Genomic DNA, 18,343 nt, shown 5'->3' with positions numbered 1-18,343 from the left:
TATTTAACTCTCTTTTGTAGTCTCTACTCTGCTGTTAAAACTACCCTTCTACGTCACCATGCTGTTAACCTTTTTCATTGGGGCTTTAATATAGTAATCATAGTTATTTTAAATTTTCTACCAGATAGTTCCACTATCTGTGTCATATCTGAATCTGATCTGTTGATTGCTTTGTCTCTGGGCAATATGTTGGGTTGTTTATTGCCTTTCCAAATGCCTCCCATTTTTTTGCTGAAAGCTGCACATCTTGTGAGGGACAGTAGAGACTGAGTTCATAGCTTTTATGCCTAGAAACGAGCACACCTTTTCTTCTGCTGTGCCTTTAGGGCGGGGGGTTAAAGTAACCCATCAGAAGTCAAGCTGACTGACGGTCATTACGGAGATGGTTAGTTACCCTCCACGCACCACGTCTTCAAACTCCTCTGCTGGTAACTTGGGTTTAGAGAGGAGCCTGGCTCGCCAAGGTTTCTTCTCACTGTCTGCTGTCAACTCGGCTCCGGGTCTTCCCTTTGGGCTGCAGCTCACAGAGGGTCTGTTGGCAGGGTCTGACCCTTCTACCAGCACTATCCACTGTGACCTGATGTCTACCCCTCTGGGGACAAGAGACAAGAACTGGGAGTTTGTTGTTCTGATTAAGCATCCACCTTAGACAGTCACTGTGTCCCTGGGTCTCAGGGATGTGGCCTTCTGAATGCCCCTGCCCCTTATCCAGCTGTGGTTCTGGACCCAACATGCCCCCCAAGAACAGATTTGATGCTATTCCCTGCCCCCAGGTGCAATGGGTTTCTGCCACTGCCCTCCAGGCAACAGTGATTTTTCCGCCCTTCCCCCTGCTTGCAGGCAGTAGAGGACAGAGAGACCCGGAGGAAGGTCCTGGCAGAAGTCCCTGCTCCATCAGTAGCAGGCGCTCTTCTTCTCCAGCCCTGAACCGAAGGGTGCTTTTCTCAGGAGTGTCACTTGTTCTTTTGGGGGGAAGACTTAGAAGGCTTTGCAGAGAAAAAGCCTACAGGTAGTAAGTAAACTCTCCTTATAGGTGCAGCCTCCAAGGACTTCATATTCTCTTGCTAGCCACGTTCAGCATCCATCAATTTCTTCAACTATTCTAGCTACACTCTTACCGGTGCTCAGCACATCTGCCCCAGGTAAGCGAGTGCTCATGTCTCTCTCTACAGGCACCTGTTCCTCCTTAGTCCTCAAGCTATCAGGGCGCCCTGTGACCTGAGCTCTCTCATGGGTTCAAAACAAGAGTCAGAAACTTGCATTTTTTCAAGCTTTCGTTTGCTTGTTTAGTCCTGGTTTTAAGGGTAGAAGCAATGTTCTCTTTGCACCACAATACTGTGTTTATTAATGGCTGAACGTGTTTGCTAAAAGACTATGAAACAAATTTAAAGCTTATTAAAAAGTCAACTTAAAAGCAACATTCCAAATTAACATACTCTAATATAATTTTTAGTCTTAAAACCTAATTAGAGAGTTTTTGCTGTTCATTGATGTGATTTTTTCCAGCTGTTGTGATATCAAGAAAAGTCTCATTATTTCCTAACAAGAAAATGAATTCAAAACTAAATTGCAATAATGCACTTAGACATAAACTACACTGAGAATTCAGACTAATAAAAACACATAACAGCTGATAATGATTTCTTAAAAGTATTTAGTTTGCATTTGACAGAATGCTTTGAGAACACCAATTACGTGTTCATAGCCCCCATAACTTTGTTTTACAAAATATTTCCTCCAATCTCTTGGTCGATTACCACAGGGTTAAAAGCTGTCTTAAAATCAAAGATCAAACAGAGGGAAAAAAAAGATCTGGTAATTCACTATAGCAGTTCATTGATCTTTCCCATCTGCTATGTGAAAGGAGCTGTATGTTATATTTGAAAAGAGAAAATCTTTTTAACTAAAACTGACAGTAAACTGATTCTGGCACACACCCAGAAGAAATTTTTCTATATGAAAGCCAACTCCCTTTTGCCAAAATATAAACATGTCAACAATAGAAAAATAAAATCGAGGCAGTAAAGTCCTTTTATTTATATCTTTCTTCCTGTAAATATATCACATGATCAGATTTCTATTACAAAACCACACAGTAGATGAATTTTTAACCATCAAGAGAACTTCATAAGCACAAGCTTATGGGTGAATGATGAGAGACAGCTGGAGCAAGACAGTGAAAAATGTAGTTAACTCAGACGCAGAGACATGACTTGCCTGGCACAGGCCAGCGATTCACGAGCTTCCCTGGACTTTCCTTTATGTAAAAACCTAGAGGCCCTATCTTCACCTTGGAAACAAATCAAGGAAGTTGCAGAAGACGAACAATATGGCACATTTTTTTAGAACAGAGAAGAAAGCACTTTTTATCTTCTGAGACAAATGCTCACAGGCCTGCCTACAATTATGGCCTTTAGAACCCATCAGAGGATTCTAGCATGGGGTCTGATTCTTTCCTTGGTGCCCTCACCTTCTCTCTCCTCGCGGTTACTGAACTGTGCGAGGAGAGAGGAGCTCGGCTGGTGAGAGTGTCATCCCAATGCGCCAAGGTTGCAGGTTCGATCTCCAGTCAGACACGAACAAGAATCAACCAATAAACAAGTGGGACAACAAACTGACCTCTCTCTCTCTCTCCCTCCCTCTCTTTCTCTCTGTTTCATCCATAATTGTTTCTAAAAAATCTACTTTGTTTCACAAATTGAAGATCGTACTACTACAGAGAATTGAAGACGCAACCTCAATTCCATTTTACTTCAAAATTCAATTTTTATTTCATAAATTCAAGAGGAATGTTCTTGTGATACAGTGCCCCCAAAATTCATGTACTATTTAGAAGGGAAGACACATTCATTAATAAATAAGAAGCTCTGCAATACTTTCAACACAAAAGGGAGAAGGCACATGGGGTGCTAATAGCATTATGGTGTTCAGTTTGTAAAAATTCATCAACCTATAACTTTTATGTGCTTTTATATATGTATGAAACTTATATGCTTTTATATGTTTTTGTATATATTAAATATATAAACATATAATTTATGTGTGTATAATAGTTCAATTTAAAAGTTTTTAAAAAATCAATAGGTTTATAAACAAATTCTTTGTATGAGTGTTTGAGGATTTTTTAATTTTACTTTTCAATTAAAGTTTCCATTCAACATTATTTTCTATCAGTTTCAGGTAGAAACCACAGTGGTCCCCCCAATATTTCAGGTATCCACCTGGCGGCCTACACAGTTATTATAATATTATTCACTATGCTCCTTGTGCTGTACTTTACATCCCTACTTTGTAACTACCCATTAGTGTTTCTAATCCCTCCACCTTTCTAACCCAGTTCCCCAACCTCCCTCCCCTCTGGCATCCAATATTCCATTCTCTGTATCTGTGACTCTGTTTCTATGTTGTTTGTTTATTTATTTTGCTCTTTAGATCCCACAAGTAAGTGAAATCATTTGGTATTTTTCATTCTCTGCCTGGCTTATTTCAAATCACATAATACCTTCTAGGTGCACCATGCTGTCATAAATGGTAAGATTTCATTCTTTTTTATGGCCAACTAATAATTCTACTGTATAATGTACCACAGCTTTTTTATCCACTCTTCTATGGATGGGCACTTGCATTCCTTCCCTATCTGGGCTATTGTAAATAATGCTGCAGTGAAATGTGGGTGCGCATGCTCGAATTAGTGTTTTGGGTTTCTTCGGCTATATACCCAGAAGCAGAATCGCTGGGTCAAAAGGCGGTTCCATTTTTAATTTTTTTTTAATCTTGGAATATTTATTTTTTTTATTTTTTTTCAGTTGCAATTGTCTGCATTTTCTCCCCATCCCTCCACCCCACGCCAGCCAGTCCCACCTCCCTCCCCCACGTCTACCCTCCCCCTTGATTTTGTCCTTGTGTCCTTTATAGTAGCTCCTATAGACCCCTCTTCCCACTATTTTAAGGAACCTCCACGCTGCTTTCCACAGTGGCTGCACCAATCTGCACAAACAGTGCACTGGGGTTCCCTTTTCTCTACATCCTTGCCAACACTTGCTGGTGTTTGGAAGAGTATATTGTTGCTGCTGATTTGTTTTTTGGATAGGTTTATTTTCTAATTCTAAATTATTATCTTCAAATTAAAAAAAAAATCTTTACTGGCCCTATGGTTTTATTCAGCAAGTCATCTCCACAAATGACACGTGGCAGTTTTGACATACTTCATGTAGGTCTCTCTCTCTCTCTCTCTCTCTCTCTCTCTCTCACACACACACACACACACACACACACACAATGTTTAAGACCCTCTCGATGGGCAATACCGAATAGAACTCTCTGCAATAGTGGAAATGTTCTATAGCAAACTCCTAACACTTTCTCCTTAGTCAACCTAAAGCTGAGCTTCGTCTTTGTTAAGTCACAGAGCCTTCGGAAATACCTGACTCCCCGTGGCGCCTACAGCCACCAGAAGCGAAGATCACTGGAGGCTTCCACCCCGTATTTGAAAACCATCCTCTGTTTCATTGGTAACAAAACACTAAAATAAGTAAGTCTATAAATTTAAGACTAAAATAAATTAAAACCCCCTAGAGAAACCACTAAAAAAGAACAGCTCCCACTAATTATATGCAGACAGGCTGTGGTATGTACACAGAAAACAAAAGACCTCTTTCACATGGGAAATTAATTGATAGTTAAGGCCTGAATATGTTAAGTAAGGCTGTAAATCACGACATCCAGTAAGATCATTCTGCAGTGAAATCTCAGAATGGTAAAGTTTTCCCATGGAACGATAGCTAAGAAACATCTGTCTAAATCAGTATGTGCCAAACTATGTTTTAAGGAATAATAGCATAGTGCAAGAAGTTAAATGAGCTGCCAAAAGAGTGCTTCATGGTTAAGCTGGGAAATGCTAGGCTAAGGAGAAACAAAATAGCTTGTCTTGGGAAGATTTTTACATGTCTTTTAATAAGCTAATGAAATCTCTAAGAGGGAGATTATAGGAAGTTTATGAAACCTATCTGACCAATTATCACGGAAAATAAAGGTCTAATCAGTATTTTTCCAATTTGCCTGGCTGTAAGAATCAAATCATCTGTGGTGTTTGTCAAATACATGTATTTCCAGGCCTGGAGGTCCTGGTTTAACAGGCCTGGGGCAAGGAATCTTTCTACGGGTAGATCTAATGGTCCAGAGCAAGATTAGGAAACACTGGCCCGGTTCATGCAGAGGATCCAAAAAAATCTAAACAATGTATACACATACAAACTTACACTGACCTTTACACATATGTGCAACCAAAGTGCAGGGAAAAAAAACAAAATAAAAGGTGTTGACAAGAATGTGGAGGATTGGAAGGAACCCTAACACACTGTTAATAGGAGTGTAAAATGGTACAGACACTGGAAAACAGTATGGCAGTTCCTCAGAACCCTAAAAGTGGAACCACCACACGATCCAGCAATTACATTTCTGGATACATTAGCAAAATAATTTAAAGTGGGGTGTTGAACAGATATTTGTACGCCCATGTTCATAGCTGTATTATACACAACAGCCAAAAGGTGGAAGCAATTCAAGTGTCCATCTACAGATGAATGAGTGGGCAGACAAAACGTTGTGCATGTATTGTAATATTATTCTTTAAAAAGGAAGGAAATTATGACACACACTACAATAGGAATGAACCTTGAGGACACCACGCTAAGGGAAAAATGGCAGTCACAAGCAGGAAAAGTTCTACGATTCCATTTACAACACGCATGGAGAGGAGTCAAACTGACAAGAGACAAAGACGGAAAAGGGTGGTAGAGTTACTGCTAACGGATACAAAGTTTCAGATTCGCAGGCTGAGGACAATTCTCCAAACGGATGGTGGGGACGACTGCACAACAGTGTGGATGTACTGACCGCCACTCAACCATATGCTTAAAAACGGCTGCTAAATTAGAAGTTATGTGTATTTTACCGTAGTTTAAAAAAGGAAAAAAAGACATTGGAACTGGCTGGTTCCACAGGTGAGATTAGTGTTCCAGGCAGTCTAGAGCCTCCTGATGGCTGGGCCATTGTCACTGCCACCACACCCTGCCAGTAAGGACTGCCAGCCAGCCAGGTGTGGTCCGAACATGAAGTCCCAAGTCCCTCATATCCCAGGTGCAAGAAGAAGATTTCATTTTCTCTACTTCCGCTAATTTGGAACCGGTAATAATCCAAAGAAAGTCAGTCCACCAAATGATCTAACCATACAGAAAGTGTTTACTGATGATAAACAGAACATGTGTGCCTTACATAAGAATCAAATTTCTTCAGGACTTCCAGCACATTTATCATGCTTCTAGTCTCAGAGTCCACAACTACCATTTCCTGAATTATACTATGGAAATAAAAAGCAAAGGTTGACTTTTCCCTTGAATTTAATATCTCCATACATGTAAGTTATTCCAACAACAATGTACAGTCTGCCACTGTTACCGAGTCCAGTTTCTATTTTATTGAAGACCCACTAACAAGTGCTGGCAATGAAGTGGTGATGTTGTATATTCTAAAATTTAATATCTTTACATGAAAACAGTGATTACTACTTTCTGCTTTTTGTGTTAAACTTTGAGAGAAATTTTATCACCATACGCTCAATAAGGGTCTTATCCTCTTTTAACCCAAATATAATAACATAAGAAATAAAAATTTGATTGGCAGATCATTTATTATTATCTTAGACAAGTAAAAACCTAATTTAAAAAATGTTCAAAAAGTCAAATAGATTTGGGAGAAACTGATGATGATCAGCCATCCTCTGATTCTCCATTTTTCCCACCAATACCCTCAGTGCCTCGAACACAGTGTCAGCCATGCAGCCGCTACACAAACGGATTCCATCCCCAAAATGGGAGTCCTCACGTCACCCTCTGACTGAAACACGTTAAACATTATCTCTCCAGGCAGCCATGACAGTTCTCAACAGCATTCTTGAAGGGGGGGGGGGGGAAAAAAAAAAAAACCTTTGCTCAGATAAATAGTCATGTTTGTAAGGGTTTTTTTCATTGTAAATTTTTTTTGAACCAAGAAAATAAATGTGTCACACAAAAAAGGCAACCCCTATTAAATCAATATACATATACACAATTTTATTTTTCAAGACCTGGGATACAGTTTTGTAATTTAGTTTCATCACTCAATAGGATTATTTGCCCCATGTCACTAAATTTCATTGAAAATAAACATCAATAAAAGATACCTACCACTTAAATATATTTTAAAAGATACCTATCCCTTCTCTACCACAAGCACTTTCCATAAATTCCTTTATCCTCACAAAATACCTGTAAAGACATCATCACGCTCACTATACTAATGAACAAACTGGTGTTAATATATTTAATGCTATTTAGAGTCACTCCCAAATAATTATGATACTACTTTTTTTTTATTACAAAGTCAAATTTATAGAAGCATTTTCAGGCAGAACATAGGGTTGTAGGAACTCTCTCCTCGAATCAACAAGCACGTGTCTATGAAGAAAAAGAGTTTGCGGGAGCAAAAACTAAATTAAATGTACAAACATATTTAAGGTGAGGTTGAAAACCTCAACTCTGATGTGACTGAAAAGGAAGGTCTCATGTCTGACTACCAGATAGGAGCTTGGAACTCAAAGAAGCTGCAGCTTTCAGAGAAAAAGTCACCAAATCCCTTTCATAATTACGGGGCTGGAGCTCTCACCCCCAACCATCTTTCTGAATGTCTTGCACACCCCTTCCTTAAATCTCCTTCAGGGACTTCTACTTTATTAATGTCCCAAATACCTTTGTTTCAAGGTCACATTACCTACAGGCCAAAGTCAGGGTTCGAAACAATGCTGCAGAACCTGTGATCAGAGTCGCTCCAAGTTTTCTCATTTCACCTGCAAGAGAATCCCATGGGGAAAGTCCCACCGGTCCATGGAAGCACATGGAAGCTAATCTAAGACCAGTAAATTGATGTTACTTGTTACTAACAATTTTTATTTAAGAATTGGCTGGGTCTCTCCTTTTCCACTCTCACCAGAACTTTAAAATCTTCAAAACCTAGTGGCTCAACAGAAGCACTGATTTCAATTCACAAAGACAAAGACTGGCTTCTCATTTTCCCTAAATTAACAGCACTGACATCTCAGGGTTGAAGTGATGCATTTTATCTAAAGATGACATCTTTTGCCATCCCCTTTTTGCAAACAAGCAAACTTGGGCACACTTGCCCAACAACTTGCACAGCTGATCAGAGTCAGAGCCAGAATTTGAACCCAGGTAGCCTGGCTGTAGATGCCCCAGTTTTCACCCCTGTGCAACCTACAGTGAGTCACCTACAGTGATGCAGGTGACCTACAGTGATACAGTCACCTACAGTGAGTCAAACAGACTACAGAAGCTGACTTTGTACTTTCGCTTCAGAATGAATTAAAGCTGCGTTTCCATGCACCCTCACTCGATTGTAACATAGGAAACAAAATCTGAGGAAGTAATTCGTGGAGTGGTGGGGAGGATCCCATGAGCTCGCACACACAAGGCATTTCTCGTGGCACGCAACCACACACTATACAAGTCGGCTGATGTTCCTTTTTATTTCACTTCTTTCTCTGGAGTGTCTTTGATGCACATGTTTCCACTCATTCAGTCACAAGCACAAAATGCCTACCATGTGACAGGCTCCATGGAAAGCACGGAAGACTCCCAGATGATACATCCTCTCGGGCTCTCCAAGCGCAGCGGAGGAATCCGATGGATACACCACCACGCACTGCATTCTACGGTAAGTGCCATGGTACGTAACCGCGGTGGGGGCACAGGGGGTATCTGAGTCATACAGTGACGTGCCCTTTCCTCAGGTGAGACAGTAACGTAATAATCCATTAGAGCTAGAGCACAGGACACAAAAATAATGCACCCTTACGGAAGATTTTTCGAGAAGTAAAAAGAGTAAGAGTGGCCACACAGGAAATGAGAAAAGGAAAATCTTATGATAAAGAAATGTATTGATGTGGAACTGAAGACCAGTTGGAGGTTAAATTAAAAAAATATTTTTTTGAACTGGGGATTGAACTAGGCCGGAGTGTCAGAGCTTCCAAACGAATGCACACTACGGCTCACTGGAGAAGCAGAGCCGTTAAAGCGCACTCAGAGCTTTGTGAGACGAGGCAGGGGTGGGTGGGTGGATGGTCTCAGGAGGCAAACTCAGGAAGGAACCTAATGCCTTGGGAAGGAAGGTGAGTTTTCCCACTCACTGCACCTACCCACTGCATCCCCCCAACTAGCCTCAGGATGCCTCTCCACCCTCCGGGATCCCCGCCTGCCAATGTCCCACAGTCCCAAAGCGCTGCAGGGACTCGCTCCACACTTGAAGCTCTACTGTGTTTAAAATGCTCTTGTTTAAATGAAAAACCTGTGGCAGCTCTATTGTGGGTTTTGTGGATTCCTTGTATTGTTTTTGTTTTTTACTTGCTTACTCCTTACATTAAAACTTTGGTTCACATATTTTGGCATAACTTCCTCTGAAAAATTTGCTCAACTTCCTCTTACCAATCAGCCCTACTGGTTTCATCGAGGAGTAAGATTATAATAAATGCTAAACTCTTTTTAATACCTGTGAGTATTAATACCTTTGAGTATTTGTTCTCAAACTGGACATTTCTCCATCTATTATACTACAAGTACAGTATCACATTCACCAACTTCTCCACAAAGCTTTTTGTAAAAACAATGTTATTTATTTTTAGACAGAGGGGAAGGAAGGGAGAGAATCATTAATGTGTGGTTGCCTCTTGTGCACCCCTGCTGGGGACCTGGCCCGCAACCCAGGCATGTGCCCCGACTGAGAATTGAACCAGAAACCCTTTGGTTCGCAGGCCAGAGCTCAATCCACTGAGCCGCACCAGCCGGGGCTTTTATCATAAATTTAATGGAGGCAGGAGATATAAAATTTTCAGCTTAGTATTTATGTATATTTTTTCCCAACTTTATTGAGGTATAATGACAAATAAAACTACATATTGAGGGTCTACAAGATGATGATTTAATGTACTTACACATGGAGAAATGATCACCTCAACAAGGCCAATTAACACATCCCTCACCTCACATAGTCACCTTCTTTTCTGCGGTGAGAACATTTAAGATCGACTCTCTTGGCAAAATTCAAGTGTACCGTACGTCACTGTCAATCACCGCGTTGTGCATTAGATCCCCGAAAGTCACTCCTCTCGTCGGAAACTCGTCCTGTCTGACCGACACCTCCCACCTCCCCACCTCCCCACCTCCCCGCCCCTCAGCCCCTGGCAGCCACCACTCTACCCCCTGGTTCTGTGAGTTTGGCTTTGTTTAGATTTCGCATACAAATGAGATCATGTAGTATTTGGCTTTCCATGTCTGGCTTGTACGTCTCAGCCTAGGCTCATCAATGTGGTCTCAAAGGCAAGATTTCCTTCTTTTTTCATGGCTGAGTAATATTTTCATGTGTACACCCCCCCCCCCAATACCACGGTGCGCATGTATTTTAAATGCATTAGTGCTGCAATCCTGGAAGCTACAGATGTCCCTCATTCACTCTATGAAGTGTGTCCACCAAACAATCAAATTCCTGGCCTGTCCTCCCCGTCAAATCAATAAACCGCATCACTTACTCTGTCAAGAAAGCCTGACTTCATTTCCAGTCCCAATAAACGTGCTGATCTGCCTTCCCTATGAACCCCCACAACCACCAAGCCCAACGCTGAACGAGAGAAGGCATGGAATCCTGCATTGCATCTGTTGCCAACACTCGACAGCGTTGTGCCCCATCTACGATTCCGCCCGAAGCTCTCTTTGCTTCGCTATTTATACATTCCCACACAGGCGCTGAGAATTCTTAAATGCTTCCTTTCCAGGGTGAACCTGACAGAGGTTTTCCTCCCTGAGACAAACTGTTCAAAAATTCATGCCAGGGGAGACCATGATGGACCAGCAAGAGGGAGAAAAGCAATCTATGAGTGGAAGGGTAGGAGAGGAGAACCAGCCAGCCGCAGTGCTCTCGGGCAGCCCATTTCGGGAAAGTAAATACATACACGGACCGTCTAACTAATGTTAGAACCACGTCTGCACGCCAAACCCCTGGCACGTCTGCATGAGACCCCAGGCGTGCGTACACTCCAGCGTGAAGACTACAAATCTAAGGAATAGCTCCGGGGCTGAACTCCGAGTTGAAAGCCAGGCACACACACTGCAAAACCCACCAATCCTAGCGTCCTAAGCACGGAGGCAGCATCAAGACGCAGGGCAACAGGGTGAAAGCTACGGGACGTGTGAGTTCAGCACAGGCGTGCAGAGCTTGGGCTCTGGAATCACCAAGCCCAGGGCTTGGAGTCTAGCTCTGCCACTTATGAACCATGCGACTCCGAAAAAAATCCTTTATCTTCTGTTTTTGTCAGCTTTATTGAGATACAATTGACATGCATCATTATATGAATTTAAGTTATACGACATGATGACTTAATATGTGTACTCACTGGGAAATGGTCACCACAGTAGGGCCAGTTACATCCATCTCCTCATGCAGGTACAACTTGTGTGCGTGTGGCAAGAACTGTTCAGACCGACTCTATCTCAGCAACTTCCAAATACACGATGCAGTGCTCTTAACTACAGCGCCGTGAGGAGAACACTAGGCTTTGTGCCTGCAACTCTACCGAACTCCCTTATTAGTTCTAACAGCGTTTTAGTGGAGTCTTTAGGATTTTCTGCATATAAGAACGCGTCATCGGCAAACAGGGACAAGGTGACTCCCTCCCTTGGGGGTCACACGCCTTTTCTTTCTCTTCTTGCCTGACTGCTCTGGCAGGACTTGCCACCCTGTGTTGAAAAGCAGAGGTGAGAGTGGGCATTTTCTTGTTCCTGATCTTGGAGGAAAAGCTTTCAACCTTTCACCACTGAGCTCAGCATACACCCACCAGCAAATGCGATACATCACATTAACAGAATGGAAGAAAAGATCATATGATAATCTCAATAGATGCACAAAATACACTGACAAGATTCAACATTCGCTCGTGATAAAAACGCTCAACAAACTGGGTAAAGAAGGGACGTTCCTCAACACAAAAAAGGCCACATATGGCAAGTCCTTTACCTCCTTAAGGCTCGGTGTCCTCACCTATAAAATGGGACTGCATGTGAGGATGTCGTGGTGGTGGTGATGATGCTGATGATGCTGATGATATGAAAATGATGTTGTAAGTGACTGTGCTTCACTAATCGTTATGGGGATTATAAGTGGGATAACATGAGGCACTTAGCACAAAACCTAGCACGTAGCAAACATCCAATAAACGCCAACAGCCAGCAGTTCAGACTATGAAGAAGAGCATTAAGTCAATTCAGACAAAACGGAGACATTATTTTCAATTACGAGCCTGCCCCATACTTCTAAAATTGCCTTCCATGAATCGCGCCCCAATCAGCAAACAGGTTAGGGAGAACATGAGAATTTTCCCTCCTTACTATTGGCCTAAGGGATAAACAGCACCAATAAGATTCTGCTGTTTTTTTAAGCCACTCTTACATCTTTATCTGAATTTCAAATTATGTTTAAGGCGCACGTGACTGACTTGCCAACAACGAAAATGAGCTGAAGAGAGCTGAGTTAGAAAACCCCCACAGGTGTTAAGACGTAGTCTTTTGCAAACCAAAAGATTAGAAATTTAATTTGTGCAAGTATGAAGGGGACTTCCAGACTGGGAGAGCTAAGTGCAGATAAGAACTTAATTTGCCAGTATGACCCAGACTTCATTCCACGAACATTCTCACTTCTGAAATGGGCCTGGAGCTTTGCCTTTGAGTGGACATCCAAAAGAAGGGGGAAAAAAAGAAAGTAAGTCCTAGAAATGAAGGGATTAACTTAATGACTCGTAAAAAAGGCAGGCATTACTACACACATTAAGATTGAACCACACAGGAATGTATAACCAATGAACTGCCCCACAGACCAAGTTCATTCGGGACCAAAAGCAGTTAATTCCATTTCATACTTTTTAAAACTTTACTAGAACTGGTTTGCTTTTCTCTCTTTACCTCCCCATAAGGTAAAGCAGAAGACCCAGGATGTAATCATACCAATGGCCTCTAAGCACTAAGACCAAATGGTGAGATACTGAAGAGGGTACCGCGTAGCCTCCCAATGCTCTTGTGAGGCAGAACCTAGGTCACTACCGGGCAAACGATGAAACAGCCCATCACAACGGGAGCAAATAGCAAGGAAGCACAAAACAGGGCATCCCAACCCCACTACACTCACAAGATGATGGGTTACCTCACGTGTCCAAAAGAAAACTCTAGGAATAATTCTATTTCTATGATAACAAAAGGCGTGACAGTTTATTATATACAAATAACATAATCCTTCAAAGAACATCAAAAATAAAAAGGCCATATTACCCAATAAATTCTTTGATCTGGGAGAGAAGATGTACTAATCTTTAGTAAATGGAACTTTAACGTTTGAGATACTATCTAAGAGGCGCTGTTTTCCTAAGCCCGATCGAGCTAGCTCTTTGAGCTAGTAACAGGATCGCTGGCTATGAAAGGTCCCATTGCTAAAAATCCAATTAAAACTTATCTCTGGTTTAGATTGGCACCATACGGGGATAAATGTTATGGACGCCTGTAAGGTGAGGCATCTGATGACACTGCATTATTAAAAGGAACTTTCCATTTCTTCAGGGACACGGTAATTTAGAAATGGCATCTGAGCTGCCTGCATCACATCACGACTTAGAGCAAGCGCTTTACTGTAAGGCAGCTACATAGCTTTCAAGAAGCAATTCCAAACCCTGTAAATGAAAATTAAAAATGTTAAATGTATTATTATTACCATTATAACATTTCCTTTGGAAACTAGATTTAATTGTAACGTAATATGTGATGTTTTGCCTTTTTCTGAGAAATTGGTCCCATTAACTTTCTTAATGCCAAGTAACAAAAATGCAGTATAAAAAAAAAAAAAGACTATCTGTAAAACCAATACCGTAACACAAACACTGATTTGCATCAAAAGGGAAAAGTTGATTATTGGCTATAAAAAAAAAGCCAGGGGAAATTTTCAGTCTTATGACAAGAGAGCAATACTAGAAACACCTGATTTTTGGAAACAAACTGGCCCTCCCTAGCTCCTCCCGTAACACAAGAGAAAGAGAGGGGCACTGACCCACTCCCAGGCCACGTACCTGCAGTTGTTTCCCTTGTCTCTTAAGATTGATTCTCGCAATACAAGGACGACTCTTTCCAATATTTCTCTGTCGGCCTTACAGGCCACAGAACACGCACCGAAGGAGAGCCAGAAGGACGCGCGCACCTCATAAATCACGGTGGGCAGGTCAGCTTCATGCTCAGTCAGTTCTTCATTCAATTCCCCCCGCCCCCTCCGGGGCAGCCTCGTGTCCTCTGGGGAATTAATTGCCACGTAATCATCGCTCGGATTACTGAGCTCCACTCTTTCACATCCAGCTTTTTAAGAGAACGGTTTTCCTCCCACTTTTTCCAAATAGAAAAGTTGAGGGGAAAAAATACAGTGATCATGAATAAACCCTTCCTTCCCCTCTAGATTCAACATTTGCCAACAATTTGCCATGGCTGCTTCATCTCTCCACACAGGCACCAGTGTGTGTGTGTTCCTTTGCTCCTTCCTTCGAAAAGTGCAGAAACCATAACTCATCCCTAAAACCTTCAGCATGTGATTCCTAAAAATAACATCTCTTATATGGTCAAACTATTATCCTATCCAAGAAAACAAATAATAATTACATCACAGTGTCTAACATGCCGTCTGTGTTCAAGTATCTCCTGTTGGTGAAAGAATGTTGCAACTTCTCCCTTCAACATGGATCAAATCTAAATCCATGTATCACAATTAGTAATTATGTCTCCTTAGTTCCCTCTAGACAACAGTTCTCTCTCACACACACACATACACACTCACACTCACACACGCACAGCTTTTTACAACAACGATCTTTTGAAAAGTCCCAGAAAATTGTCTTATTAAATGTCATGCACTTTGAACTTAAGTGGCTGTTTACCCCCTGGGACCATTTCCCTCGCTTCTCTACCCCCTGTGCCTCCTAAAACCTTGAATTTTGGTGCAGGCTTGATTAGATTTAAGTTAAATAATTTTGCAAGAATACTTCAAAATGGCAATTTTCTATCGTCTCATTGCACATATAAGCTAATTACTAAAATTCTGTAGCACACCAAAAAATATATTTTTACCAATCTGCCAAAAATAGGTTTAGTTTTGATTTGTTCACACTGGACAGCTAGTGCTGTGTTGGCTGTTGTTACTTTTTTAGTTGCAATCAAAGGGAAAGGAGGTCAGTGCCCCAGACGAAAGAGTCAGGTGTTGCGTGTTTTAAACATTCCTCAGGACACCAGTTGAAAATCGCCGGTCTGTACTCATGAGAAGACATTCTTCTGTAAGGTAGAGTTCCACTTTCCATTTTTCTCTCTCCTCCCCCTCCTCTGCCTCGCTGCCCTTTCTGAGTACCCTTACGGACTAATGGGCTTTTACTCATTCAAAACGTTACAATCAACTGGAGTTATTATTCTTTCTTAATACTCAAATTGTCCCAAATTTAACAATTAGGAGCTTCTTTAAGCTGCTGTTTTTTAAACCTCGGTTTTAATACAATGTGATTAAAGTCATCTCCTTTGTAAAAGGTTACTTCTCAACTGAAGAAAATCACCCACTTATTCATTTAATCAACTCAAAAATGTCTGCTAAGCACTGACGATGTGCCAGGTGCTTTCTTAGGTGTTGGGAATGTATTAATGACCAACAGAGCCCCTACTACGGTGGGGCTGACGTTCTACTTCACGGAGACACATAACAGACAGAGGAATAATTAAGTAGTAAGTTAGACGGTGATAAATGCTTAGAAGAAAAATGGAGCGGTGTGGAGGGCGCAGAACAATAGATAGAGAGTTAGTATTTGAGATAGGGCAGAGGGGGCCTCTGATGAGATGACACTGGGCAGAGGCCCAAGTGAACCTGAGGAAGAGCATGTAGCATCTGCAAGATGAGAACCCAGGCGAGGGGAAGGAGCTAAGGCCCTTCTTGGAGTGTTTAGGAAACGGCGACGGGGTAACACGCCTGCAGTGCAGTTATGATCATGGGAAGAGACAACATCGGAGAAGAATGGATCTGAACATCCTCCAACACCCGGTATGCAAATGTGGTTTGCTTTTGTGTTGTAGTTGTAAAGTAACAATTTCTCCAGCAGGGTCTCAGCATGGGTGGAATGGCAGCCCTAAGAAGATATGAGCGTGTCCATGCCCCAGGAACTTATAAATGTGTCCTTATTCGGAAAAGGATGTGTGCAGATGTAGCTAAGGTAAGGATCTCAGAGGAGGTCATCCTGGATTATCTGGGCGGGCCCTCAGTCTAGGGACAGCCGCCCTCTCTTTATAAGAGGCGGAAGAGAAGACACAGAGAGCCAGCGCACTACATGAAGATGGAGACTGAGGCTGGAGTTACGAAAGCACAAGCCAGGGAGCACCTCGCCACTACTGAACACTAGCGAAAGGTAGACCTTAATAACTGAGCCCGCAAATTCAGTTAATATTAAGAAATAAAACTGATCAATAGATTCAAAGCAATCCCCATCAAAACCCCAGTAGGCTTTTTAAACAGCAATCGACAAACTCATTATAAAGTTGGTATGGAAAAGCCAAGGGCCTAAAACAGGCACAGCAGCTTTTACAAGGAGCAAACTCGGGGGCGCGCATTACCTGACGTCAAGGCCTGCTTTAACGCCAGAGTCATCGAGCTGGTACGGCATCAACATGATGGCAGACGCATGCACGAGTGGGGCAGAACAGGGTGTCCAAAAACAGGCTCTCACACACCATCAACTGGCTTTCTGCAAAGGTGCTATACTGGATTGAGCAGTATGTCCCCAAAATCCATGTCTGCCCTGCACCTCAGAATGTGACTCCATGTGGAGACAGTGTCTTTGCTGATGTCCTTAGTTAAGATGAGGTTCTACCAACCGGATCAGGCGGGCCCCACGTCCAGGGACCGGTGTCATGAGAAGAGAGCCCAGAAAGGACATACAGGAAGACAGCCATGTGACGTCGAAGTCAGAGACTGGAGTCACGCAACTACAAGGCAAGAATGACAAGGGCTGACGGGAGCCACCAGCAGACAACCCGAGGGAGGGTTCTCCAGCACGGCCTTTACCTCATACCAGAAAGTCCCACCCACACCTTGATTTCAGACCTCCAGACTGGGAGAAGAAACTTCTCTTGTAAGCCACCAAATTATAATTGTTCAGGAGCCCCAGGAAACTAACACAGTTCTTGTTGTGGTTGGTTGGCTTGTTGGCTGGCTGGTTTTTGCTAAGGTGAAGTCCACATAACAAGAAGTTCACCCAATCGTGGGTTTCATAGTCCAACGGGCCTGGATCCCACCCATGGACTACCGCTTCCTGCACCTGCCAGAGCGAGTTGCCAATCTGGGCTCGTTTCCTGACCTACGAAGTGGAAGAGTCTACGCGGCCTTGTGGCCATCAGGCTTCCTTGCCAAAAGCAGCGCTTCTCCACTGGGGCCTGCCTCAGAGCCGCCTGCAGGGCTCGTGAAAACTTCAGCTGCTGGGTCCCCTTCCCAGAGTTTCTGATTTGGTGGGTCTGGGGGTGGGCGGGCAGCCTGACACTCTCTGTACGGCTAACGTGATGCCAAATCTGCCGCTCCTGAGACCACACTTCGAGGGCCAATGCACAGAGCTTGGTGGGGAGGGCCCTACTTTGGAACCAGAGAAACCGGGGTTTCAAAATCTGACTCCTACAATCTTGAATAGCAGTTTCCTCACTGAACAGCAGCTTCAGCACTGAAGCATGGAACCTACAGCTATAGGTTTGGAAGTAACTGTTTAAGTTTTTTTAGGAGGAGTGTAGAGCCAAGTCCTCCACTTTAGAAGAGCGAGCATGGGCATGCCAGCACGGATGCACGCACTGTTTCGACTACAAGTGACAGAAACCAACACCGGTTCATGAAAAGTCTCCTGGGCAAACCAAAGTACATCCAGGACTAACCCTGAACGTATAAATAACAACTCAAGAACCCAAGTGACTACTTCAGGAAAGGCTTGGTTTGATCATCTCCATTTTTCTCCCAGCTGGCTTTCTCTGCCTACTCGGCCTGCACACGGCCACTGGAAACGGGCAGCCCCAGATGGCACTGGTCTATCCTGATGGGAATGGGGGTTCCACAGGCGTATGCACTTGTTAAAACTGGTCTAAAGATGCACTTCACACAGCGCAGTCCACTGCACGCACTGGGCCTCTCTTCGTGTCTATCTTCTTCTTTG

General features: G+C 42.7%; 1 protein-coding gene across 3 annotated transcripts in view; it reads right to left on the bottom strand.

The window, feature by feature from the left end:
- The window catches only part of SMYD3 (SET and MYND domain containing 3), a 459,771-nt gene that overhangs the window by 401,782 nt on the left and 39,646 nt on the right, over window positions 1–18,343 (bottom strand). The window contains exon 1 of one of the 3 annotated variants that reach the window (XM_045184522.3): window positions 14,207–14,332. The exons of 1 other annotated variant lie outside the window; for it this stretch is intronic. Coding sequence is in view for 1 of the 2 variants with exons in the window: in XM_071219589.1 (XP_071075690.1) it covers window positions 8,653–8,669 (17 nt within the window). In the remaining variant the exon portion in view is untranslated. Of the gene's footprint in view, window positions 1–8,652; window positions 8,673–14,206; window positions 14,333–18,343 lie in introns of those variants that run through there. One more of the 3 variants, XM_071219589.1, reaches the window with a different exon arrangement.

The sequence above is a fragment of the Desmodus rotundus genome, chromosome 10 (assembly GCF_022682495.2).
Source record: "Desmodus rotundus isolate HL8 chromosome 10, HLdesRot8A.1, whole genome shotgun sequence".
In the NCBI taxonomy this organism is placed as follows: domain Eukaryota; kingdom Metazoa; phylum Chordata; class Mammalia; order Chiroptera; family Phyllostomidae; genus Desmodus; species Desmodus rotundus.
This window is presented reverse-complemented; position numbering and strand designations above follow the sequence as displayed.